We start from the raw sequence: 27,646 nt of genomic DNA on the forward strand, positions 1-27,646 counted from the left end.
GACAGAGGTGGAGGGGCTGATCCCCACAATACCTTGGCCCAATTTAGACTTCATCTATTAGGTTGGTGCAAAAGTAATTGCAGTTTTTGCAATTATTTTTAAGCTTTAAATTGCAATTACTTGTGCACCAACCTAAAATCTTTTCCCAGGCTCCTTTTCTCTTCAAGTAACTTGAATGACTACCTCTTTCTTAAAACCAAAAAAGAACCTAACTTAAATGCACATGAAAAGAGACCATGGGAACGAATTAAATAATAATAAGATAATGGAAATATAAATGACACATTATAGAATGTTATGGAAATATGAAAAGTGAAGGTATACACCTAGTTCGCTGAAGTAGAACATTCCCCAAAACACATTGTTTAATGGGAGGAAAAAGTAATAAAACCATATGCACATTTTTCAAATGCTCTACAGTTTGAGAAAAATATTTAATGCTTTCATTCCTTTGGAGTTTATTTAGGGAATTTATTTTGAGGATCTAAACTGATATTTTCCTCAAACTGTTAACCAATACTCCAAACCTTTTTTGCCATTCCTCCTTTTCCTCAATAACAATTTTATGGAAATAAAATCTGCATTCCACACAATTCACCCTTTTAGAGTACGAAATCCAACAGTGTTTAGCATGTTCACAAAGTTGTGCAACCACATCAATTTTAGACGATTTTCATCATCTCACCAGAAGGAAATCTCGTCACCATTGGCAGTCACTCACTCCCCACAACACTTCTAGCCCTAGGAAATCACTCATCTACTTTCTGTCTCTGACTTTGCCTATTCTGGGTGGTTCCCATCAACAAAATCATACAGTGTGTGATCCTTTGTGACTGGCTTCTTTCACTTAGCAAAAGGATTTGAAGATTCATTTATATTGTAGCGTATATCAATACTTAATTTCTTTTTATGACTAAATAATATTCCATTGTATTTACCCATTCATCAGTTGTTAGACATGTGGGTTGTTTCCGCTTTTTGCCTGTCATGAATAATGCTGCTGTGAAAATTTAATGACAAGTTTTTGTGTGGATGTATATTTTCATTTTTCTCAGGAATATACTTAGGAGTGGGTCATATGGTAGGAGTGGGTCATATACTTCCTGGGTCATATGGTAATTCTATGTTTAACTTTTTGAGGAACTGCCAGCTTATTTTCCAAAGTGCCTTCACCATTTTACATTTCCATCAACAGTGTAGGGTTCCAGTTTCTCCACATCCTCATCCTCAGCCCCACTTGTTATTATCTGTCTTTTCGATTAAAGCCATGCTAGTGGGTATGAAATAGATCTCGTTGTGGTTTTGATTTGCATTTCCATGATGACTAATGATATTGAATAAGTTTTCATGTGTTTATTGGCCATTTGTATGTCTACTTTGGAGAAATGGCTATTCAGATCCTTTGCCCATATTTTAATTGGGTTACTTATAATTTTATTATTGAGTTGTACAAGTTCTTGTGAAGTCTAGACATGTCTCTTATCAGATATGTGACTTGCAAAATTTTTCTCTTATTTTGTGTATTGTGTTTTTATTTTCTTGATGGTATTCTTTGAAGCACAGTTTTAAATTTTTATGATCTCCAACTTTTTGTTTTTGTTACTTGTGTTTTTGGTGTCATACCCAAGAAACCATTGCCCAATTCAATGCAAGAAGATTTACATCTAAGTTTTCTGCTAACAGTTCTATAGTTTTAGCTCTTACATTTAGGTCTCTGATCCACTTTGAATTACTTTTTGTATATGGTGTGAGGTAGAGATACAAATGCATTCTTTTGCATGTGGATACTCAGTTGTCCCAGCACCACTGGTTGACAAGACTATTCTTTTCCCATTGAATGGTCTTGGCACCCTTGTCAAAAATCGATTGGCCATAGATATATGGATTGATTTATGGTTTCTCAATTCTATTCTATTGACCTACATGTCTATCCTGTGTCAGCACAACACTGTCTTGATTACTATTGCTTTGTAGTAGGTTTTGAAATCAGGAAGAGTGAGTCCAGATTTATTCTTCTTTTTCAAGATTTTTTTGGCACTGCTCCCTTGAATTTCCATATGAATGTTAGGATCAGTTTATCAATTTCTGCAAAGAAGTCAGCCGGGATTTTGATTTGGATTGTGTTGAATATGTAAATCAACTTGGGGAGTAATACCATCCTGACACTATTCATTTTTCTGATGCATGAAAACGGATGCCTTTCCATTTATTTAGGTCCTCTTTAATTTCTTTCAATAATATTTTATAGTTTTCAGAATATGTTTTATACTTTTTTGTTAAATGTGTTTCTAAGTATTCTATTCTTTTTTTATATAATATTGTAAATGGAATTCTTTTCTGAATTTCATTTCTGGTTTGTTCATTCCTACTGTACAGAAATACAATTGATTTTTGAATATTGGTCTCATATCCCACAATCTTGCTGAACTTGTTTGCTCCAATAGTTTTTTAGGGGATTCCTTAGGATCTTACATACACAAGACCATGCCTTCTGTAAACAGAGAGTTTAACTTCTTCCTTTTCAATCTGAGTATCTTTTATTTCTTTTTCTTGACTAATTCTCCATTACAATGTTGAATAGTAGTGGTGAGAATGGGCATCCTTAACTTCTTCCTGACCTTACAGGAACACATCCAGTCTTTCACAATTAAGTACGATATTAGTTGTGGGGTTTGCATAGATGCCCTTTATCAGGTTGAGGAAGTTTTCTTCTATACCTGGTCTGTTGATTATTTTTATCATGAAGGGTGTTGAATTTTTTCAAATGCTATTTGATGTCAAATGTCTATTGAGATGATCATGTGGTTTTTGTCCTTTATTCCATTGATGTGGTGCTACATTAATTCATTTTAGCACATCAAACCAACCTTGCATTCCTGAGATAAATTCTACTTGTTCATGGTTCATAGTCCTTTTTACATTTTCCTGGTTAATTTGCTACCATTTTGTTGAGGATTCTTTTTTTTATCTATATCAATAAAAAATATTGGTCTATAGTTTTCATTCCTGGTGATGTTTTTTGTCTGGTTCTGTGATCCCTCCACTGTTTATTGTTTGTGATGCCTCTTCTATAAAATGACATTTTTATAGATAAGAAGTCATTTCTGGGATGGCCATTCTGTTTTACAGATTGATGACCTTGTGCTATTACCACATTCCTTCTATTATTGTAGCATTTTATGATATTTATGAGAAGTAGAATCTCTTCATTTCCTATGTTGCTCAAAAAATAAGCTAATCTTGCTGGTCTATGTTACAGATGAACTTCATAATCATTTTATCAAAACATTCCAATGAGTTTTTTTAATTTGAATTTTTAAATTGCAATGGTACTAAAACTATACATTAACTTGACATATTTTTCAAGTTAGAATTGACATATTTTTAATGTCATTTTCCCATCCAAGAAAAACCCATGCTTCTCTAGACATGCAGGTCTCCTTCCATCTCTCAGGTTTTTCCTTTAGATAGGGTGCTTGTATTCATTAATGTGGTTACCCTGTGTTTTCTGGTTTTGTTACTACTACTTTCTTGTTATTGTTGACATATAATGAATCTATCCTATTCTGGTCCTGGGCTGAATTCTTTGCAATTCCAATAGTTTCACTTGGTTCTTTTTGTTTTTCTAGGCATATCTATGTCATATCAGCTGCAAATTATGTTTATTTCATCTTTCTTTCTGAGCACACTTGTTTTATGTCTCGTTACATTGGCCAAACCCCAAGAAACAGTCAATAATGATGAGAAAAAGATCCTGCTCTGGTTTTCCAGCATCATTGTATTTGTGATACTCACAGTACTCTTTATCATTATGAATTCTCCTTCTCACTTTTCCATCTCACTTTTAAAGGTCTTTCCAGAAGATTGGTATTTAATTTTATCACTAATCCATTGATGTGTTATACTGTATTAAGACTGCCTCATGATTATGAAATTGCCTCTGTTTTATTTAAATCACTCTGAGAACATTTTATCTGGGAATTAAAACACCTCATTTAACAACTCATTCTTATACTCTATCTGATTTTTTTGGAAAATCTCGATTTTTGAAGATATAAACATAAAATAGTTCATTTTCCCCATCATGGCTACCAGTTTTCCTCTACCCAAATCCCCTTCCCTGCTGCATAGGAGGGGTTTGTGGGGGCTTCTGGGTCAGATCCCATAACTCCTCTGTCTCTTTCAGTTTTTGGAAGTGATTCATTTCTGTATTTAAGATTCTGTCTTATTCATTTTTTCCAAAAGATTTCTCTATTTAATTTTTGAATAGGTTGATACATTGATATAGTTTTTTAAAAAGTCAAAAACTATTGAAAGGTATATAGTTGAAAGTCTCTTCAACCCCCAATTCCATTCCCCATTTTCCCAGGCTTTGCCCTACAGTAAATATATGGTGCCAAAAAAATGTATACACGTTTTAAGACAGGGAAAAACTATTAAAATTGTAATACTCAATATATACTGATAACAAAAATGAATACAAGTCATGTTTGACTTCTGCAATTACAAGACGTGCTCAAAGTGGTTTCCATCAGCATCCAGACACTTCTGATTACAGTGAATTACTGCTTGAGCAACGTTGAGCAAAGTGCCCACTTGTATCGCTGCACAGGCCATTTCAATTTCTTCACACAGTACCATGCGTCTCAAACTTATCACAAATGTGTGCAGTTGTCAGGCATGTTGGAGGTGCTGTTGTATACTCTTGCCTCCGTTGTCATTGTGCTTCCACAATGTTCTCGAATTTCAAATACCATTTCAGAAGGGTCTTACGCTCCTCAAACGACAACTGTGCTTCCGCCATTTTCTTTGACTGTCCTTCCTGTCACATGGTGACGCTAGCATTCATTTGATTAATGCCATCTTTTGAGCAAACGTTGCTCTCATAATTCAATTCAACTTCGCAGAGTAATACGTAGATAACATCTCTTAAAATGTGTACATATTTTTTGACGCCCTTGGGATATATAACCACTGATGCTAGTTTCTTGTAACTCCTTCCATAATTTTTTAGGCATATCCAAATAAATTTGAATGTATTTCCTCCTTGTACAGTGATGGAAACATAATACATGCTCTTCTGTCCTTGTTTTTTCATCTTAAAATATCCTAGGATCCTTTCTTGATCAGCATATAGATTCCTCTTTCTTGCTTTAATGCCTGCATCTTATTCCGTCTGTGGAAAGGTTTAGAATGTTCTAATTGGTGTGACCAGTTCCTGATCAAGAGACATCCTGTTGTCTTCAATGGCTTGATCTCGGACAATGCTGCAGTGAGTCACCTGCCCACAGCCACTCCCGCCCATGCAAGCCATCTGTGGGCCAAATTCCTACAGATGAGATGGCTGGGCTAAAGCGTATTTGTCTTTTACTTTGATAGATATTGCAAACTGCTCCCCCGGGAATGGAATCAATGATGGGGGCTGCCTGCTCTCCTCAGCTTCACCAGTAGCTTGTCAAACTTTTGCAGTGTTTTTTGCCAATGTCATAAGTGAAAAAAAGGATCTCAGCGTGGTTTGGATTTTCGTTCCTTTTATGAGACATAAGGTACCTGAAAAAAGGTCCCTTGTCTAAAGTTTTCTGCCCTCCCATACCTGCCATCACCCGCAGGCTTTCTCACCTGGAGTCCCTGCAGATGACCTCTCCTTCCTCCATCACCCAGGCTGACACAGCTCGATCTTGCTCTGACCTCTGCAATTTATGCTCCACTCGTGGTCCCTCTTCTCCCTATGCTTGTCACTAATCATTTGCCGCAGGAATATCTAGTTTGTTCTTTGAGCCTCTGGCTTTCTTATTCCCTTTCAGGCTTTCTTCCTGTTGCAGATTTTATATGTAAATAGATAGATGTAGGTGTATAGCCCACCACTCTCTGGCATTTGAATACCTTCCTGTATAAAAGAAATGTGGCCTCTTTGGACCACTGTTTAGTTGCCTGGTTTTGAATTAAGTTCACCGACTTCTGTTGCATTATCAGGAAAGGGGTGCTGCCCACATTTGATCTGTCACAGTCTTTCGTCTTGTGCATGAATTTTGTCACGGTGTCTTACCCACCTCCCATTTTTGTGTGAGTGTCCCAGCTTGCCAGCATGTCTAACTGCTGGTGGCGTTACATGGTGGGAAGAGGGTGGCTCCAGAGTTGAGAGGCCTGGACGTGGCAGGGCGGGAACTCAGCAGCTGCATGGTCTTGAGATTGTTCCTTATCTCACAGTGTCGTAGCGCTTGCGCCTCTAAAGAGATGTTGCTTAGATCAGAAACTGTTATTGTTAACTCCATGCTCAATGAGTTGTTAGTGTAATTAGTGTTTAACCTTCCAGGTTACATTCTGGTGAGTTCAGACCCTGCCACAACGGACCATTTTCAAGTCCAGCTTCCTGCCAAATGAGCCGGTTCTCTCTGAACTCAGGACCAACTTCTCCCTCAGATTCCTGCTTCCTTTCTCAGTGAATCAGTTCAACAGCCTTGAAGGAAAACCAAGGTTCATCTTTACTTTCCTCCCTCTTGAGCCGAAAGCCAGCCGACAAATCCAATCAGAACCTTTGCCTCCCATCGTCCCCGGAGCTCACTGTCTGGCTACCTTCAGGCCTCTGCTCAACTTCCTGTCAGAGAGGCCTCCCTACTGAACCTAGAAACCCCTTCGTTCTTCTACACGGTTGTCTTTCCCACTCACTGGAAAATCTCCATTCATCCTTTAGGCCCCAAACGTGTCACTTTCTGCATTTGACCAGGGTCTTGGTTCTACAAGGACCCCCACCCCTTTCCCTCACAACCTCAGGGATCCCACTCCCCATCTCCTGAAGCCGACACTGTCCCATTGGCCACGGTGCAGACCCCAATGTGCAGAGGCAGCTGGGTGCCTGCATCTTCCCCCCAATTCCCCTACTGCCGCCTTTCTGATCCTGTCCCTCCCCACCGTTCGCTCCCCAATTTCTGAATTTCCACTTCAAATTCTCCCAGAATCCTCCTCTCCTCTCTTTGGATATTCCATTTCCTCCCTCCCCTTTGTTCACACTGAGAACACCAAAATGCTCCCAGCAGCATCTCCGGGGCAAGGCAACCGCTGTCCTTTTGTGGTCATCTGAGTTTCCCACATTTTCTACAATGGTCACGTGTTATCTTTGTGATTCTCACAAGGCAGGTTGTTCCCCCTATAGAGCATCTTCCACAGCAGCTTTCCCACCTCCTTTCCTCTCTGGGGCTTTTCTCCCAAACCAGAAACTTCATCTGTTTTCCTCTGGTACCTAAAATCCTCCACCCTAGCTCTCCCGTTTTGATCACAAGAAAGCCTTTGTTGTTTATATCCCAAAGCAAACCTACCATTTACCTGGGAGGAGTCTCAGGTACCTACCAATGCTAGGACCAGGAATGAAAGCTGAACTGATGCAGGTGACCTGGGATCAGCCAGGCCCACCTGTCTCTTACGGGGCCTCATCTTCCCATGGAGACTCACCTGCCAGCGTTCAAGCCCTTCCTGCGGTCACAGTCTCAGCTAAGGTGACGTCATTCTCCCAGCTCTTTCAGGCCACATTTTTGGGCCACACCCACCCTCCCCCACCTGGCTGGCTAACACACCCCACAGTCACCACTGCCCTGGGCCCCCTCCCTGAAGACAAAGGCAGGGTCTTCAGTGTGGTCTTGTTGAGAATGCCCCGCCAAGCATTCCTGCCTGGAGCTGTCAGGGCCTCCCCCTGCCTCACCAGTGCTCTACCTGGCACTGCCTGAGCCCAAGGCCCCAGCTCCAGGCGCTGACCTCGAGCGGCCCTCTGGGGTGATCGACCAGGGAGTGAAGCTCCCCCACCCAGGGCTCCCCGTGATCTGCTGCTCACCCCAACCCCTCCCTGCAAAGGACCCTCTTTGTTCTGAACTTGCCTCCCTGCTTACTAGTATTTGCTCCCTCCCATGGCCCCGATTTGAAGGCCGGGTCTGGTCTTACTGGACCATCCCAGCGCCCAGAGGGGTCGCTCTCGCTCCAGAGCATGTGCTCAGCTCCCCCAATTCACGACATACTCTCAGCCCCGGGGAGGGTTCTTCCTCCACTTCTCTTGTTTTCCACATTCTCTCCCTCCTCCACTTTGTCCCCTTGTAAGAGGTGGGAAGGGACAGTGGAGAGAGGACACCTGCTTCACCTTCCATGCCCCTCTCCTGACACCCCTTCCCCCTGCCTGCCTCAGCCCTGCTCCCCATCAGGACTTCCATCTGCCTGACCTGGGACAACACTGCCCAGACCAGGCCAAACGTGGGGTCATACCCCGGTTGTGGGCTCCCTGCGCCCACACCCGCGGAGGTTCTGCTCCCCTCGGACCTTGCTCAAGGCTGCTCTGTGGGCTCACAGTGGAGGCCTCTCCCGCCGCTGCCCAAACCTCCGGAGTCAGAATCTGTGTCTTAATAAGAGCCCAGGTGACTCCTGCCCTTGATCATCTGAGAAGCCCTGGTCCAGAGGACACGCCCCCTGTGCCCACCGTGCCTTCATCTCTCCAGCCCCAGCAGCTGCTTGGGTTGCCACCGCTGGGTTTGGGGCAGCTCCGCTTCCCCTACCCACCACCTTCTCTCATGTGTCCTAACCTTCCCGGCCACTGACTCACGCAGGGAGGCTCCCTGGCCCTCAGCCTGACACCGGGAGGTTTCACAGTCACTGCTCGTTCTCGTGCCCAGAGCCACACCGAGAGAGCAGACCGGAACCCGCTCCGCCTGATTCATCCAGGCCGGCCCTCAGCCAGTTTTCACAACTGCATCTTTTGACCACTTCACATGGGTCTCGGGTTCCCCAAAAAACAATTCGGACATATGAGGTGTGATCCTCACCGTACCACTAACCAGCTGCGTGATCCTGGGCAAGATTCCAGAGCTCCCTGGCCTGCAGCTTCCTCATGTATAAAATTGGGGTGATCACATCTTATACAATGGAAGGGATTCATCCATTCATTCACTGTTGTAAACAACAGTGTTTACGGGGTGCCGTGTGTGCCCAGCACCAGGGACAGCAGTGAACAAAACAGACCAAGCCCTGACCTTCCAGAGCTTCTTAATGAGGGAATGTGGGCAGACATGGAACCAAGACGAGGACCACGCGTCAGCCTTGCTTGAGGCATGAGTGAGTGAAGGAATGAATGAACGGATGAATGAATGCTATGCAAATGCGCTTAGCCGTAAGCCCTCCCCCCTTCCAATCACAAAGCTGCCTCTAAGCACTACCACCCTGAAGCCACCTAGAACAGAAGAATGTGCGGCTTAAATCTCCAGAGGAGTTTAAGAAAATCGTTAGAAATTTGGGGGGGGGGCAGGGGCGGAGGGGTGAGGGGTTGTCAGGTTTTACAGCTGCTAATGGATAGAAAAGAATTGGTGCAATTAGAAAAACATTCAGATTTAGAAGCCTTTTGCCTGAAATAGGCAATAATTGAGGCAGAACTAGAGTTGTTTTTTCAGAGTTTTACAAATTCTGTGTGTGTGTGTGTGTGTGTGTAATGGTCTTAAAAATGGTATGGTTTGGAATTCATTATCTCAGGTTTTCAGACCTTCCTCATTTAAAGAAAATGAGAAGGACGGTTTGAGAGCAATCCCCAGGGCTCTTGGCATGTCTTCTGAGGGGTCTCCGAGGCTTCCCACACCCCAGAATTTGAGAGCTAGTTAAGAAGCTCCAGAGAACACCCCTTTACCCCCATGTTCCCTGGGTGGAAAATTGAGGCCCTGATTCCCACTGTAAGTAGGTGATTACAGGCAGCAGGACATGGGGATTCGAACCCAGGTCCTCTGACTCCCGGCCGGCCCAGTGCCCTTCACAGTACGCCGTGCAGACTTCCCTAAGTTCATAGCACCACGCGGTACCACCACGCGGTAACATTGGCACTCAGCACTTACACAGCCCGGCGGAATCTCCACGGCATCACGCCAACCACGGGACACCAGACACCAAGGGCTGCACACGGCACAGTTCCAGCTACACCACAGTCAGGAAGAGGCAAACCAGAGGAACAAAGACACAGATCCGTGGTCACCAGGGCCTGGGGGTGCAGGACGGGCTGATCACAGCGGCACACCGGGAACTTCGGGGCTGAAGGAAAGTTCTGTGTCGCGATTGTACTGGGCTTACATGTGCTGCAACCACTCATCAGAGCTCGTAGAACTAGACACTAACAAGGGCAAATTCTATGTAAATTCTATGCAAATTTTACCTGCATTTTTAAAAAAGCAGCCAAAATAATGATGGTGATGATAACAGTGAAAACCTTGAATGCCAAAAGGCAGTCCGTGTGGGGCCGCGACAGGGAGGGCTTTGAGATGCCCCCAGGTCAGAGCAGGGAAATACCTACCCTGTTCGCAACAGTCCATCAGCTTCAGTCGGGATTTCCTACTGCAGACTCTCCAGGGAGGTTTTTCACCTGCACTTCCCTGAAACCTGGCTTTGTTCCCACTTCCCCGACTGGCTGTGACTGGTATTGGCCTGTACAGTCCCCAGGGCCCGTCACCCACTGTTGGGACGGCCCCTCCTTCCTCCTCCACAAACCACCGTGAGTCACTGATCCTGTCATTCCTCTGCCAGGTCCTCACCTGCCACACCTGGGTGACACCTGTATGAAACCTGCCTTCTGACCTTGGCCCCTCAGCCCAGAGTTCCTGGGGTTCTGCCCCTCCTCACTCGCGGTTATCAAGGAGGTGGTAGGAACTCCCTGACCCATTCAGAGACCAGAGACCAGCCCCCCACAATGACCTCCCGCATTACTCATCCCCCACACTTGGTGCCCCCCCATCACCTCTCCACTGAGAACAGCCTCAGTCCCAGCCAACCCAGGTGGGCGGCGCAGAGGGCAAGGGAAAGAAGAGAGAGGGGGGGTTAGGTTGAATTCACTGACTCCTAACACCTCCACAACCCTGTCCTGACACCTCCAGGGACGGGGAATGGACTGTCCCCAAAGCAGCCTCGCCTTTGGCCAACTCTGAATCCAAAGCTGGAGTCCTTCTCCCATTGTCCACACCCTCCCAGCCCAGGCCTCAGAGAGCAGGTGTGTGACAGCCTTGAGCTCATCCCTCCTGGGTCCTCTCGGCCCATCCACCCAGCCACTATTCCGCTGGGCGGGTTCCCACCAGAGCTCAGGTCAGGGTGTCCCCCACTCCTCTGGCCAGGACAGAAACCTCTCACTCTCGGGTTCTGTGCTGCGGCTCACAAACAATTTAGCTTTTATTGTAACCACATCTCCTTCTTGACTCAGGATGTAGCACCTGTCACTTGCTGACAACCCTTTCTATTCTTCCCAGGACTCTTTCTTGTTGTGTCCATACAGCTTCCTTTCCCTTGCTTTGGTTGCCTGGAGTTCCCCTCCCTGCTTTTTGCTACTCTTTTTCTCTTGAATTATTCAGAAAATGTTTACTTGAAAATTAGTTCTACAAGCCACTCTAAGCATTTTCCTCAAAAGTGTATCCTAGGAATAAAATAAACCTCAATTATAAAATGATACATGAATACATCCAAATTGCTGTGGTTAAACTGTAATTTTCATCAACAAAGATGCAGTCACCAGGAAGTGCAGATTATCCCAAATTTCACCAAATCTGAATGGCAGTGGAATATTATACCCTGAATGGAATAGTTAGCCTGATGATCCTAACTGAAAATTGTTCTCTTTCTATTCTAAAGCACTCAAAACCAGTGAAGTTTGGGAACTTATTGATCTCCAGCCGGTCTATTGAGAAACAGTCAGACCTATTTTCATGGAGACCAGGGACTCTGACGATTTGGAAAAGCCCCAGAAAAAATCGATGAGTGGTTCAGGGGTTATTGATGAACCAGCCCGGGTGAAACCTGAGTTACTCGTGGAAGAAGAAATGACGCCCTCCGCTGACCAGATCCAAAACAAAGAAGCCCGTTACCGCACCCAAATTCAGAGAAACTCTGTCTTCAATCACGCTGTGAAACACAGAAGCAAAAGCAAAAGCCGGACCCCCGAACCCAACGCTGGGCACCTGTCAGGTCAGTACCAAGGACAACTGCCTCAGCTATTCCTTCACATCAAGCTGGAGTCATCAGGGCCGAAAGGCCCTAATTAGATGAGAAAATAATAAAAGTATTAAGGATACATCCAAGAAGGTGGAAATTTTGAAGCCGTTATCTAAAGAATTCACATTCCCCCAATAAGCTGATGTGGTTACTTCAGGAGAAATTGTTGACCCAAATTATACAATAAGGCTGACTTTTATTTTAAAAAGATGCCTGGTTTTAGGACTCAACAAAACACTCCCACACTTATACACGTCCTAGGAGGAAGGCTTGGAACCATCCACATTTGGAGACATCTGGGGACATGGGCTCAGTCCTGTTCCCTCTCTGTCTCAAGGATGGCCATGGAGTCAATAGTCAATATAAAAATTGGTAATGAAATATTTTGCAAATTTTTTGCACTAAGTCTTTGCAATCTGTTGAGTACGTCATACTTCCAGCCCCTCTCAATTTACATGCTACGTTTTCATTGGAACTACTTGATCTGGATTTAGATTTCATAAAATGTACAGTCAGGAAAGTCGATTTACACATCCAGATTGTTCCAAATATCCTTAAAAGTTTTCCAATAACTGAAATGAGTACCAGTTTTTATATTTAAACTTAAATGAGTTTAAGTTTGAAAAAAATGAAGAATTTACTTTCTCAGTCACACTAGCCACATTGCAAGTGCGTAACAGCCATAGGTGGCTAGCGGCTGCCCCATTGGACAGGTTTAGAGTGTTGGAAGCAGAGAGAGAAGGAGATACAACTGCCCAGGGTCGAGGGTGGGGGTCTGTCTGAGGAGGAGAAAAAGTGGGTGGGGGCTGTGTCTGAGAGGGGCCTGGAGAGGGAAATGGGGTCCATGAGGAAACAGCCTCATTTGTGGACTCCAAGCCAAGTGGAGAATGCTGACACCAGTGTAGACTAGCCTGGGAGTTACTTCACGTCCTGCCACCCCCAAAGATGCCGTTTATGCCCAAACCAGAAATACTTTCATCAGTCACAATTTTATTTTTAAAGTCACTCCCTCATTTTAGTTCCCTGGAGTTAACTCCCCACAAAAGCCCAGCACTTCCTGATCCAGAGTCAAGGGGAGAAAATGGTACCTTTGGCTCTGCCTCAGCGGAGCACACAACACAGGCTGCCTGACATCCGGCTGCTGTTGAAATTCTGTGCCTTGGGAATAAAAAAAAAAAAAAAAAGTGATTTCTTTGTCTTCAATAATTTTAGGACTACGAGTTAGTCATGAGACTTACTCATCTTCCCAGGGCACATATGGATTGGTCGTAAAGATGAGACAGTTAAGTAAAAGGTGGCTGGAATATCTATTTTTCTACAAAACTGGAAAAATAAACTTGGTTCTAAAAGAACATATGACAAAATAAAATATGTGAAGCACTGTTGATTCTTTTTCTTTTTTCTTTCTTTCTTTTTTTTTTTTTTTTTAAGTAATCCACTTTCTAATTCCTTAACCATGAAAGCAGGCTCTCGCTCTGTGTTCATGGTTTGTGATTTGGCTCTGGAAGGTAAGGACATTTCCCATTGCATCTCTAAATGGGCACCCTTTCTTTCTTTTTTTTTCCTTATTTACTTCTTCTTTTTTTTTTTTTTTTTTGATTTATTCGGGTGACAATGGGCACCCTTTCAAAATCACACTAGAGCATTGGCTAAGAAGCCCACTTTTGAGTGATCTGATAATACTCTACGGGAAGTAACTTAACTGATTATTTAATATTGATTAGGACTTGGACATTTTAAAGTTAGATGTTAAAAGACTGATGAGCTGCAAATGATTTTTGTCCCATAGAAACAATAACACCAATGGTTAAGGTTTTATTGCCATCTACAATAATAACCAAGTTTGTATTTAAGTTTGCAATCTCATTTCCAGTATTCGTTTTCCCACTATGTATGCATGTACGTATGTATTGCATGTATGCATATGCACATGTAAATGAAGTTTCTTGCATCATAATTATAACTTTCATAGAGCTGTCATTCCAGGTCATTCAATACAGTACAAGGTGCTGCAAATTCCCACAGGGGAGTGAGAGGAAGAAGACACCTCATCACTTCCCATCCTCCCCCTCCCCGGTGACAGTTGCTACTGACCTAGTCATAGAGACACTTGCCTGGGAAGGGGGAGATTCACGTTTTCTAATTCACTACATTTCTTCAATTTCACAGATCCACTGGAAAATGGAAAATCGGTACAAGAGCCCCTGACCTTGAATTTACCCCAGAGTGGAACACGTCTTTGGCGAATACCAACACAGACAGACTCAGAAGCCAAGAGAACAAGGTGAGAACAACAAACCACGAGGGGGGCCGTTTCATGACAGGACGTAGCAGGGATCATTGTGCAAAGTCTTGATGGGACTATAAGGGTGTCTTGTGTTAAAAAAAAAAAAGTAACTTTTAGTTGTTCTTGTTAAAAAACCTCCACAATTTCCTTAAAAAAAAAAAAAGCCCATTGTTACCTTTCTGTAACGAACTAGGAAATTGTAGAAAAGAAAAATCACTGTATCACCACCATCCAGAGAGGTTTCCATGTGTTGTACTTGTTTCAAATCTCTTCTTTTTCTTGTATTTTTATGCCTGTTTTCTCTGCATAAAACAGGATCTTACTATACATCCGGTCTTGCAAACTACTTAATAGTATACCACAAATACCTCTCCACGTTACTAAATATTTTTCTACAGAATCATTTAATGGCTATAAAACAAGTTGATTGGATTGTGATTTATTCGCCGTGGTCCGGTTGTTGGACATTTGGGTTTTGTATTGGTTAGGATTGAATTTAGTTGGTCATAACCAAAAAGAAAGAAAGAAAGAAAAACAAAAAACAAAACAACAAAAAACAAATAATACAGCCGAACAAGATAGGGGTTTATTTGGCTCTGTGGGAAAGAAGTCTGGAAGGTTGTAACAGCAACCCGTCCATGCCTTCAGGGACCCAGGCTCCTTCTAGCTTTTACTCCACCACCTGTCAAGGTGACTGTTAGAGCTCCAGCCATTACAGCCCCAGGTCAGATGGAGGAAAGGAAAACGGTCAAGGAGGTGGGGGAAGAAGGACGGAGGGTACGTATACCAGCCCAGTCTGACCTTCTTTCCAGGAGCTTGCCTACAGCCCATCTAACACTTGATGCTTATATTTCATTGGCCTAAACCGGGTCACATGGCCACTTCCGCCTGCCAGGGAAGCTGGGAAAGGTATATCTTTTTTTAAACCTCCCAATAAACTGGTTCCATAGTAAGGAAGAAAGGAGAATGAACACAGGGGAGGAGGCGGCAGCAGTCTCTGACCCAAGGGAGTTTCAAATTTTGCTATTTTGGAAGCCACACCGGTATTGTGGCAAAATCCTGACGCCCATCGCTCTTTATTTCCTGACACTAAATTCCTAGAAACTTTACACTCTGCGAATCCCTGGATGGTTGTGGGGAAGCAGTGTTCCCATATTTGCCTTGGGGAAATATGGAGTGGGTACCGTATCCCAGGACTAGGCGGTAAGGTGCCCTTTGGCTTCCAGACACTGCTCTGCCCACACGGCCTGTTTCACTTACGTGTAATATAGTTTTAAGGGCAACTGCTTCCTGTTGTCTCTCATTTGGCTTAAGCCCCAAGAGCCAAGAACAATATCCAACCACCTAACTGGTGTACAACAAAATGTACAAATCTTGGGATATACAGCTGGATAAATGCATTCGTCAGCTTGAGCTGCCATAACAAAATACCATCGTCTTGGGGCTTAAATAACAAATAGATTTTCTCACAGTTCTGGAGGCTGGAAGTCCTGGATCAGGCGGCCAGCACGGTAGAGCTCTAGGAGGGTTGTCTCTGTGACTGGCAGATAGCTGCCTTCTCAATGTGTCCTCACACAGCAGACAGGGAGAGAGCGAAGCTCTGCTCTTTTCCTCTTCATGTGGCTCCCACTCTCATGACCTCTTCTAAACCGAAGTCTCTCCCAAAGAGCCCGTATCGAAATACCATCACACTGAGGGTTAGCGCTTCAACATACGAATTTGCGAGGAGGGACAGAATGTAGTCCGTGACAATGAATTTGTATATACCTGTATACCCACTGGACCACCAACCAGACTAAGATATAGAACATTTCGATTGTGCCATGAGGTCCCTAAGGCCCCCGTCCCAGGCATCGTCCAACCCTCTCAGACATTACCGTCTTCTGACTTCTATCACCCTTAGATTCGTTTTCCTGGTTCTTGAACTTCTTAGAAATGGGATCACACAGTGAACTCTACGGTGTCTGACTTATTTTGCTCAACATAATATTTTTGAGATTCATTAATGTATATAGGTATATACATATATATCAAATTGTTCTTTTTACTGCTGAGAAGTATTACCACAATTTGCTTATCCATCCTTCTGTTGACAGCTATTTGGGTTGTTTCCGGTTTTCGACGATTACAAATAAAGTTGCTATGAATGTACTTAGACAAGTTTTTTAGTGGATGTATGCACTCATTTCTCTGGGGTGTGTACACAGGAGTGGAAACTCTGCATCTTAAGATAGGTGGATACTTAACTTTATTAGAGCTAGCCAAATAATTTCTAAAAATGGGTATACCAATTCACACTCTACCAGCAAGGCATGAAAGTTCCAGTTGCTCCAGGGCAGTGCTTAGAATCATCAGTCTTTGTAGCTGTATCCGTTCTAAGACGTGCTGGTTTCTCACTGTGGTTTTAATTTGTATTTCCCTGATGACTGATGAGGCTGAGTACCATTTCACTGTTCATTGGCCATTCCTGTCTCTTCTTTTGTGGCGTTCCTAATCAAATAATTGCTATTTATTTATTTACTTACTTAACTATTTTAATTTGGAGGGTTTCTTATATATCTTGAATACAAGTTCTTGGACAGACCTACGTATTGTGAATACCTCCTACAAGTCTGTGGGTTATCTTTCAATTTTCCTGTCTTTCAATGAGCAGAACTTTTTTTTATTTTGATGATGACTAATTTATCTTTTTTTCTTTTTTTGTTTGTCCTTTTCCATTCTATCTAACAAATATATGACTACTTCAAGTTCATAAAGATATTCTCCTATGTTTTCTTATAGAAGTTTTAATACTTTTAGCTTTTCCATTTATGTCTATGGTCCATGTGCATAAGGTGCTCTAATATCATTTATTAAAAATACTTTCCGTTCCCCCAATGAGTTGCATTGGTGCTTTTATTAAAAATCCGCTGCAGAAATGTGGGTCTTTTCCAGACTTTTATGCTGTTTCATTGATCTAATTGTTTCTCCTTATGTCTATATCACACTGTCTTAAATAACTGTAGCTTTATGCTAAGTCTTAAAATCTGCTAGTGTAAGCCTTCCTACTTCATTCTTTTTTAAGATTGTCTTGGCTATTTTAAGTCTTTTGCATTTTAGACTCAGTTTGTCAATGTCTACTCTAAAAAGACTCTGTTAGGATTTTGGTTAAGATTGCATTGTCACTATAGAAAATTTGGAGATCACTAACACCTGAATACTGGTACTTTAAATTGCTCAATCTATGAACATGTCCTAATTTTCCATTTATTTAGATATTCTTTAAATTAATCCAGCAATGCTTTGTAGTTTTAGTATAGAGGACTTACATTTTAATTACTTTTATTCCTAGGTATTTAATGCTTTGATCCTATTTTAAAGCCAATGTTTTGTAATTTCATTTTTCAATTATTTATTGGTAGTATGTTTAAAAACAATTAATTCTTGCATGGTCACTTAGTATCCTGTGACCTTGATAAATTCACTTAGTTCTAATTGTATATTCCTTTGGATTTTCTGGGCACACAATCCTGCCATCTGTGAATAAAGACAGTTTTCGTCCTTTCTTTCCAATCTTTATGCCTTCTATTTGTTTTTTTTCTTGCGTTATTGCACTGGCAAGGACTTCCATTACAATGTAAAATAGAAGCAGTGAGAGTAGCTATCCTTGTCTCAGTCCCTGGTCACAGTTGCTTTGATTGCAAAGATCAGAAAGTTACTGAAATTTGTTCAAGTCGAGAGGGGATATTGTAAGGATGCTGGAATCGCACAGAATCCAAGTATAAGAGATGAACCCAGCTTTACAGGAATAGAAAAGTCATCAGGAACCAAGCCACTTTCTCCTTTTCTTGGGGGCCGTTGTTCCCACTCTTCTCTTTGTCTCTCTGTGGACCACTCTATTCTCCTGCTCTCCTCAGACTAGCTTCTCTCTGCCTGTCAGCTTGCACACAACCCAAAATGACAGCCATAGTCAGTTTGGCTCTCCACAGCCGATAGGGACTTCCTTCTGTATCCCCTAGAGGAAAAAAAATGCCTAAGGAAAAGAGCTTGGTTGGCCTTCCTTGGGTCAGGTGTTTATCTCTGGGCCAGTCAGCCAAAAGAACAGGAGGCAGAACGCGTGTGGCCATTTCCACTTCATTAGTGAGAGCTGTGTTCGAGAGAACCTTTGAGAACTATGTGAAGAAGAGCCAGGGACCCAAAACATATGTCATGTAGCTAGAGCCTGGGTCTCCCACACAAGAGAATGACAAAGGGGACTTGGGTGAGGTGAGAAGCAGCAGACAGGAAGGAAGAGCAGTAGGGGTTGGAGGCGGTAGTAGGATTGAGGTCTTCTGAGGCCCGAATGGGCCCAAGAACCAGTCCTCTATTTGCAAGAAGCTTGGGTAGTGCTGATGTGGAATGTGGGATGTTCTTCTCAGTGGTCAGCGCCTGTCCCCAGAGGTTCTATAATTGTCTGTAGCTCATTCAAAGGTGTCCTGTAAGTCCTCTTCCATATGCCACCAGCAGGGGTGTCACAGTGCTGCTGGGCAGTGCGGCAAGAGGGACGTGCAATTACTGCAGACAGATGTGTCATAAAGAGGGGTATGAGAAGGGAACTAACATTTATTGAGTGACTTTATGTGCACTATCTCTTTAAATTCTCTTATCATTATTCCCATTTCACAGATAAGAAAGCTAAGACTCCATAAAAGTTAGTAACTAGCCTGAGGTTGCACGGCTAGTGAGATGGCAGACCAGGAAGCCAGAGGCTTTGACTCCACACCCCTGTTCTCCCCAGGCTGCCCCAAATGGAGGCATTGCCAAGGTAAATGTGACTGTGAGAAGGGAGGTGTTCCTGTTAACCTGCTCAGGGGGTAAAGCCCAGAGGCTCAGAGGGCGCCCAGTCCTAGTCCACAGCCACATTGGTCCCTTAGGGGTCCTCACAAGTCAAGGTGCTCTCAGTTGGGTCCATACTACACATGCAATGTCACAAATCAGGGTTCCAATCCCAGAATTCATTTCATCATAAACGTACCAAATTGACATATGTATGAGAAAAGAATAGAGCTCGAATATGTGCTTTTATAAATTGAAATTTCTATAAAATTAAACTACATTATTAAATTTTATACAAGGCAATTTTTGTTTGGTTTGGTTTTGTTTTTTGCATGACCTGAGCAGGCTGATGCTTCTTAAAATATTTGCCCACTCACCTTTGCAGAAAATACCTTTGTCTTTTCCTATGATGCCCTCAGGGAATTACAGGAGATTTTCGCTATTCCAAGAATGGTCAGCCTGCATTAAGCATGGAGACACCCCAGGGCCGATACTCAGTGGGGCAGCCAGGGACTGCCTCACTAAGTGTGATCAGCTCTGCTCCAGCTGGTGCAGCCAGACCTTCTTCATTATTAAATATTGTAACTATTCTCCATGGATCCATCCCCAAAATGGTCACTCTATGAAATCCCTCATTGCCACCGAAACTCATGCATGCACTGTGTCTTCGAATACTGATTCGGGGCAAGGACGAGTTTCTATATTGGAAACTGTACGTGTTTTCCATGGAAATATACCAGTCCCATGTACTGGGATCCTGGGGGAAGCTTGTCAGATGTTCGTAAGTACTAGTTTGGGTTGTTACGAGGAGAACCTTACAGTCTTTACCGTCTGGAAACCCAAGGAAAAAATGTTGAGTCACTGTGGGCTGGGGGCTGCCTCTTTTACTCAAGGAAACTGGGGGTTTTGCCATTACTCAGTCATTTGGGACAATATAGGAGCTGAAGAAAAGCAATTTGACTCTAATCAGCCTCCAGATCTACTGATACACAAGAAACCCCAGGACAGACAGGCCCGGGGAAAACAACATAGTGCAGATGGAACCAGCAAAACCCAAACAGGACGAACGACCCTATTTCTCAACAAGGTACAAGGAAAAAAATGAGAAAAAAGGGGAGAGGTTTAGAGAGACTAAAGCAGCATTACCAGTTGCAATGCTGTAGACCTTACTTGCATTGTGTTTGAAACAAGCACTCTGGGAGAGAAAGTTTAAAAGACGATCAGGGGAATTTGAACATGGATCAGATATTTGATGACGTTAAGAAATTATTAAGTTTTTAGGGGTGTTAATAGTATTATAGTTATTTTTTAAGTTCATGTCTTTAAGAGATACATTCTGAAAAGTTCTGGATGAAATGGTATGATGTCTGGGATTCACTTCAAAATAATCCATGCTCAGGAAGGAGTGGGTGGGAGTAGAGATGAAAGATAAGCCATGAGTCTAACTGTCGAAGCTAATGTTAAGTATTTGGGGAGTTCATCGTACTTCTCTGTCTACTGTAGCATATGTTTGAAATTTTCCACAATAGAAGTTTAATTTTTATTATGTTTAGCTTTTGAAACCATTTTTTTCCAAAGGCAGGGCCGAAGTAAAGAGACCCTCAGCCCCCACCCTCAGTCCCCTGCCCATGTTCCCTTTTCCAAGAGGTTGGGCAGGATCATCAGTTCTCATCGCAGTGCTACAGGTTATCGACTGTCGGTTCCTTGAGAACAGGCCATGCCAAGTTGTGTTTCCCCCCAAGCATTTAGCACACGGCTGACATACCAGAATTACTCAATATTTACAAATGATTGATGAATGAATGAACGAATGAATGAATGCAGATTCCCCGGGCAGAGGTTGCCACTTGGGAGCTCAAAGACCTTTTGAAGGCACACCTGTGCAAACTGTGGCCCAGTCTGTACAGAACAAGGCTCTCACAAAGCCAGGTCACAATGTCACCAGGGTAACAAATCTCCCTGCAGCCTTGGCAGGAATGCAGCGTCTGTAACTGGGAGGGCTTTCTCTGCCCCACTGCTTTTTGGGGATAACCCACTTCTCCACCTTCCCCAGTAAGACAGGAGACCCAGTGCCCTCAGCAACAGAAATGCAAATGGAGCATCATCAGTCAGTTTCCTCTCTGGCATCCCTCCACCCGGGCACCAGCTGAGGCCCTGGCAAAGCCTATCCAGTCTGTGGACCATAAACTAGGACACTAGAGCATTTGATGGATCTCAGTCCACTTGGCCACGGTGACTGGCGAGGCTCGGATTGTCTCGGACATTGGCTCGGACATCGTTTCTATTTTACACTACCTCAGAACGAATATAACTATGACTTATGTTTCACAGTTTATGTGGCGAATTTCATATACTTTTGACAGCTATATCTTATTTTCAACAGTTCTAAACATTTTTCCCCTCTGGGAAGTTGAAGGCGCCTATTGTCCACCTCTCCGCAAAGGCTGGCGGCGGTGGGCTGCAGGACGCAGGGGTCTTTCAGACGTGGCCTTTGGATGAGCGATCCCCCAGCTCTCCCTCCTCCATTCCAGGCCCAGAGGTGACCAGTCAGAGGCTCAGGAACTTGAAAGGAACCAGATATGAAGGGGTCAGTCTCTTGGACTTGCTGACTCCTTTAAAACTTGAAATAATAATAATAATAATAACAATAACAGGCATGGGGCTGAGCTTGACACATGGATTTTACGTACTCATAATTACATCTTTAGCATTTTAAAATGTTAACATCTCATTTGTTAAATGTTCCATTTAGTTTTATTTTACCTTATTTTGGTCAATTAGTTTATTTTTCCTATCATTCTTTCCATTTTTAAGCTTCTTTACTTTGCCTTTTTACCTTTCTTCTTATTTTCCCTCTATTTTAATCATTTTTTTAAACATTTCCTTTTGCATATTATCTTTATAATTGTTACCACTATTAAAATTCGGTGCTTCTGGCTTTGCTTTAATGTCTAATCCTTTTTTTGTTCCTTTACTTTTTTTTTTTCCTTACTATTTAAATCCCTAAGCTTCTGGAGCTTTGTAGGGTTAAAGTGCTTGTTTTACTTCCTATTTCTGTTTAACTAGAATCCTTCATGTGACTTTTTATCTTGTTTGTTTGCTTGTTTGTAGCCGTAACTTTTCAGTAACCTGATCCTGCTTCTTAAACTGTTATGTTATTGGTTCTATTATCCCTTATGCATGTTAATAATTCTGTTTCTTTGTTAATCATGATCTTGTATTTTGTTGGTTATATTTTTTTCCCAATTCTTTTGAATTCTTAATTTAAAACAATTTACCTTGACCAGTGGGCTGAGTCTGGGGAGAATGTGGAAGGCAGGGCGAGTAGACCCAGGATGCCTGTTTCTCTAACCTTCAAGACCCAACCTGCTCTGACCTCAGGAAGCCCGGATGGCTCCCCAGGTAGGCAAGAGATCAGAGAGGCTTCAGTCCCACCTAGTTGTCCTACCACCAGCGTGCCGCAAGGCCCAGCTGAAATAAACCCTTAGTCCTCCCAATCCCGGTCAGCTCATGCTATGAAGGAAAAGAGCCGAGTACGAAGCCAGAACACACACACATATGGCCCAGCACACACAAGCCCGCGCGCGATGAGCTGCCTCCTGAAGTCCCCATGGCTTCACTTTTGTAAAATTTAAAAACCTGTCAAACTAAACAAGGTCATCTGCCCAAGGTACAAAAACAGAACGCAATCATGGAAAACATCAGAAGAACCCAAATCAAGGAAGTATCTGCAAAGACTGAGGAACTGCTCCTGACTGAAGGAAGACAAAGAGGCGAGACCTCTAGACACAATGGGTGACCCTGGGTTGGATCTTTGGGCTACAAAACACATTATTGGGACAATAGACGAACTCTGAATGGAGTCTGAGCATTCACGGGCAATTACGGATCAAAGTTCACTTCCTGATTTTGCTGCTTGTGTTCTGCTTATATAGGGAGTCCTTGGTTGTAGAAAATATACACTAACAGAGTTTGGGGGTGATGACACATCAGGTTAGCAACCGATCCTCCAATGGTACAAAAAACAAGTTCTTTATACTGTACTTGTATCTTTTAAGATTCTTTCAAAATGTTAAAAAAATAAAAATGAGGGGAGAAAAAGCTGCAGGCTCTTCATCTAGACTCCAAGCTTGACTCTTCCTGCATTATTTACTAGGTGTAACCTTAGGCAAGTCACCCTCTTTGCCTCAGTTTACTCATCTTTACATTGAAGATAATGATAATGCTTAACTCACTGGAGGCTTTATGAAGTAAACAACCAGCTCCCGTGTTTCCTCGAAAATAAGACCTAGCCGGACATCAGCTCTAATGCACCTTTTGGAGCAAAAATTAATATTAAGACCCGGTCTTATTTTACTATAAGACCGGGTCTTATATAATACAATATAAGACTGGCTATAATATAATATAATATAATATAATATAATATAATATAATATAATACCGGGTCTTATATTAATTTTTGCTCCAAAAGATGCATTAGAGCTGATTGCCTGACTCGGTCTTATTTTCGGGAAACATGGTAATATCTATAAAGTACTGAGAACAATGATTGATACCCAACATGTGTTACTTCTTCTTATGTTTCAATGATTTGAAAGTGCTCTCTCTTCAGGGCCTTTGTACCTACTGCTCCTCCACCCACCTATGTTGCTGGCATAGTTTCCATCCACCCTTCAGGTCTCACTTCGCTTCTTCCAGAAAGCCTTTCCTGACCTACCATGCCTCCCGCACGCTTCCTGCCTCAGGTATCATTACATACTCCTCTTTTGAGCTCCCATAGCACCATGTAATATCCCCATTACGTATTCTAATTTATACTTTTCAGATGATTTATGTGTCTTTTCTGTTAGATGATACCTAGCTCAAGGTCTGGGCTAGTGTCTCTGTTCACTGCCATGTCCCCAGGCCTAAGACAGTTGATGAATGAATGAATGAATGAATGACCTGGATACAGTCTCCCCCTGTTATAGACTGAAGTACCCCTAAGTTGAGGATGCAGTTCTAGGGCCCAGCTCTAGAAAGCACCATTTATATTGTCATCTACATAAAAGGTACCCCTGGATTTGGGCAGTGCATAGCCTGAGCTACTGCACCCAATCTGTTCTGTTATCCACACATCGATAGAAAGAGTGAATCATTTTTGTGGTTAGCTGTTCTAAAACAAAAATCATTACTCTTGGTAGATGCTTCACTCCTGCAAACCAGAGGAATCCATTCCTGTGTTCATTCATTTAATGAATATTTATTGAGCACCTCCACTGTTCTGAAGGCTGATTTCTATCAGAAAAGTCCTTATGACTCAGGGGGACATTTAGCAGCCGCATCCCCTGGAAGCTTCCCAGAGAGCCCCAATGTTCTATAGCCCACGATCCAGGAGCCATTAGTTGTGTGGCTGTGATGCATTCCTGCTTGGAAAGGTCTCCAGGCCCCAATCACCTCAGGTATGCGCCACAGAAAAAACTGTGACTTTGACTGCATACAAGGTCTGACAATTAAGTTCGCAAACTCATCCTAGAAAACGACTGCATACCCCATTGCTGAATATCACTACTGTCACCTTAGAAGTACTCCCCTTGGGAAGCTATGCACACCCTTCAAAGCAATTTTGGAACTCTTTTTCTGGAATGGCCATCAGACCTGCCATCGTATTACCCTTAATGTCCTGAATGTCATCAAAATGTCTTCCTTTCAATATTTCCTTTATCTTCGGGTAAAGAAGAAGTCATTGGGGGCCAGATCAGATGAGTAGGGAGGGTGTTCAAATACAGTTATTTGTTTACTGGCTACAAACTCCCTCACAGACAGTGCTGTGTGAGCTGGTGCATTGTCGTGATGCAAGAACCATGAATTGTTGATGAAAAGTTCAGGTCGTCTAACTTCTCATGCAGCCTTTTCAGCACTTCCAAGTAGTAAACTTAGTTAACTATTTGTCCAGTTGGTACAAATTCATAATGAATAATCCCTCTGATATCACAAAAAGTTAGCAACATCATTGCAACAAGTTTGCGAACTTAATTGTCAGAACTTCATATGTCCTAGAGCAAATCCAGAACTGCTCTTCCATGGAAGATTCTGGCTCTGGACCAACCAATCACCCCTATGCAGGGGGCAGGGGTGCTAGAATTTTGTCCCACTTCTTAATTTTCATATAAGAATGTATGTCATCCTCTGGTTTATTTATTTATTTATCATTCATTCATTCATTCATTTTGAGCACGTTGGTTATGTAGGGATAGCTGAGAAACAATCAGTATCAAGACATAGTTTATGTTTCTAAGATTTTCCAGCAAAAAGATGGCAAAGCAAGAAAATACAAACCCCCAAAATGTTGTTTGGCAAATAACACTATTTCCTTGTAGAAACTGACATGTAAAGTTAATTAATCTGCAATTTAAAAAACACAGCAATCATTATGGAGGTAATCAGTAAGAAGGTACTAGATGCAACGATAGATCATCTTCCAGAAACCCTGCAACTTATGAGGTGTGATCAAAATATATGGTGAATGTTGAAATTAAAAAGAGTTATTACAGTAAAAGACACGTTGCCATCAATCCCCCTCAAAATACTCCCCCTTGCTTTGAACACACTTATCCCATCATTCTTGCCACTTTCTGAAGCAGTTCTGGAAGTCCTCTTTCATGAGTGTCTTTAATTGTGCTGTCATGGCTGCCTCAATGTCCTGAATCATTTTGACTTTGGGGAAGAGCCAGAAGTCACATGGTGCCAGATCCAGTGAATAAGATGGATGAGGACACACCGTAATGTTTTCATTTGATAGAAATTGCCATACCAGAAGCGATGTGTGACATGGAGCATTGTCACAATGGAGAATGAAGTAAAGACACTCATGAAAGAGGACTTCCAGAACTGCTTCAGAAAGTGGCAAGAACGATGGAATAAGTGTGTTCGAAGCGAAGGGGAGTGTTTTGAGGGGGATTGATGGGAATGTGTCTTTTACTGTAATAGATTTTTTTTTATTTAAACATTCACCGTATCTTTTGACCATACCTCATATGACTACTTGTTGTCAACATAAGAAACATTTAAACCTGTAGAGTATTTTTATGAGTTTATTTGAGCCAAACTGACAATTACCAGGAAGCAAACTCTCAAATGCTCCGAATAATGACAGTTTTGTGGTTTCTTTAATGCATTTGGAATTAAGGAGAGAACATAAGGAATATTACAGGAAGGTGGGAGAAAGCAGGGTGGGACTTGGTTTACAGGCTAGTTAAGATTATGTGCTCTCTTGAGGTGGTTATTTCAAAGAAGTGATTACCTAGACACACAGAAACAAAGGACAAGGCTTGCTTCAGGCAAAGATAAACTGATGGTTCCCCTTCAAAAAAAAAAAAAAAGATAAACCGATAAAAAGTTAGAGGCTTGGAGCGTGACTACCACCACAACCTGCCCAGTTAGGAATTTATGATCAGGTCACCCTGTGAGGCTACTTTCTGTCCCTGAACTTGACAGTTTTATTACAGAATCCCTTTTCCACCCACATGGGGGAGAAAGCAGTGTTCAAGAAAATAAAGTATGCTACGGAGCAAAAAACTTCCTGAAATTTATAAGTATTACCCTGCTCTACAGCATTGTGAGAAGTCAATGAAAGAACACATAGAAAACATTTAAAACAGAGCTGTCTGTTGTAGTTTGAATAGCTTGAATTTCCTCTGTAACTCTTATATTAATAATTCTTACATTATTAGGTTGGTGCAAAAGTAATGGTGGCTTTTGCACTTATTTTTAACCTTTTAAGCCACCATTACTTTTGCACCAACCTAATACATGATTCCTATGTGTTGTGCTTGGACTTCATATTCATATTTCCAGTTCCATTAGCATTACTCTGGCCTTAGTTTTAAGATCTGCCTCAATCGCTCTGCAGAGTCCAGGTTCTTGCCTGAGGCTGAGCCCAACCAGTATCCAGCACAGCCCTTCTGCAGAGTGCATGAAGGCCCTGAGGCCTGTTTGTCCTTTTATCCTTCTGGTAATCTGGGTTTTTATCCCTGGACTGCCCCAGGCCCTCACAGGGCTCTGTGCTTGGCCTGTATCATGTTGTGCTTTTCCTCCAACTTTCAGTCACTGAGCTTCACTTCGTAATCCTGCCTCTGGCTTATGCTAAGAGCTGCTAGGAAAAGCTCCAGTCCAAAATTTCCCATTACGCTGACTACAGCAGTACCGGTGAAATGGCTTGTTTCCCCCATGAACAATGTCCTGGGGTTTCCACTGCACATAGGGATGGGGGAGGGAAAGTGTGGGCTAGAGATAGAAAATAGGGGGTGATGTGGCCCCTCGGCACTGCAGTGGCACCCAGAGCAGTGAAGCACACAGCACCCTGAAGGGAGTGTCAGACCTCCCCATTCCTTTTTGCTCTCTGCCATGGGTAATTCCTCTCTGACTGTAAAACCTCCCAGCTAAGATCTTGACCCCACACTGTAGGATAATAGCATGCTCTATTTTGGCCAAGTTTAATTGCTATGCCAGGAGTCAGGTCTTCCCAGGTGGCAAAGTCACATGTCTGCCAAGAGAAGGCTGTCATGCCTGGACTGGGGAAAGAGAGCCAAGAATCTG

General features: G+C 42.7%; 1 protein-coding gene across 1 annotated transcript in view; it reads left to right on the forward strand.

The window, feature by feature from the left end:
- NGEF (neuronal guanine nucleotide exchange factor) overlaps nt 1-27,646 on the forward strand; it is a 96,250-nt gene that overhangs the window by 13,825 nt on the left and 54,779 nt on the right. Inside the window, exons 2-3 of the mRNA XM_033112462.1 lie at nt 11,626-11,958; nt 14,155-14,269. Of these exons, the coding sequence (XP_032968353.1) occupies nt 11,700-11,958; nt 14,155-14,269 (374 nt within the window). The 5' untranslated portion in view covers nt 11,626-11,699. The remainder of the gene's footprint in view (nt 1-11,625; nt 11,959-14,154; nt 14,270-27,646) is intronic.

Source organism: Rhinolophus ferrumequinum, chromosome 8, assembly GCF_004115265.2.
Source record: "Rhinolophus ferrumequinum isolate MPI-CBG mRhiFer1 chromosome 8, mRhiFer1_v1.p, whole genome shotgun sequence".
In the NCBI taxonomy this organism is placed as follows: Eukaryota; Metazoa; Chordata; class Mammalia; order Chiroptera; family Rhinolophidae; genus Rhinolophus; species Rhinolophus ferrumequinum.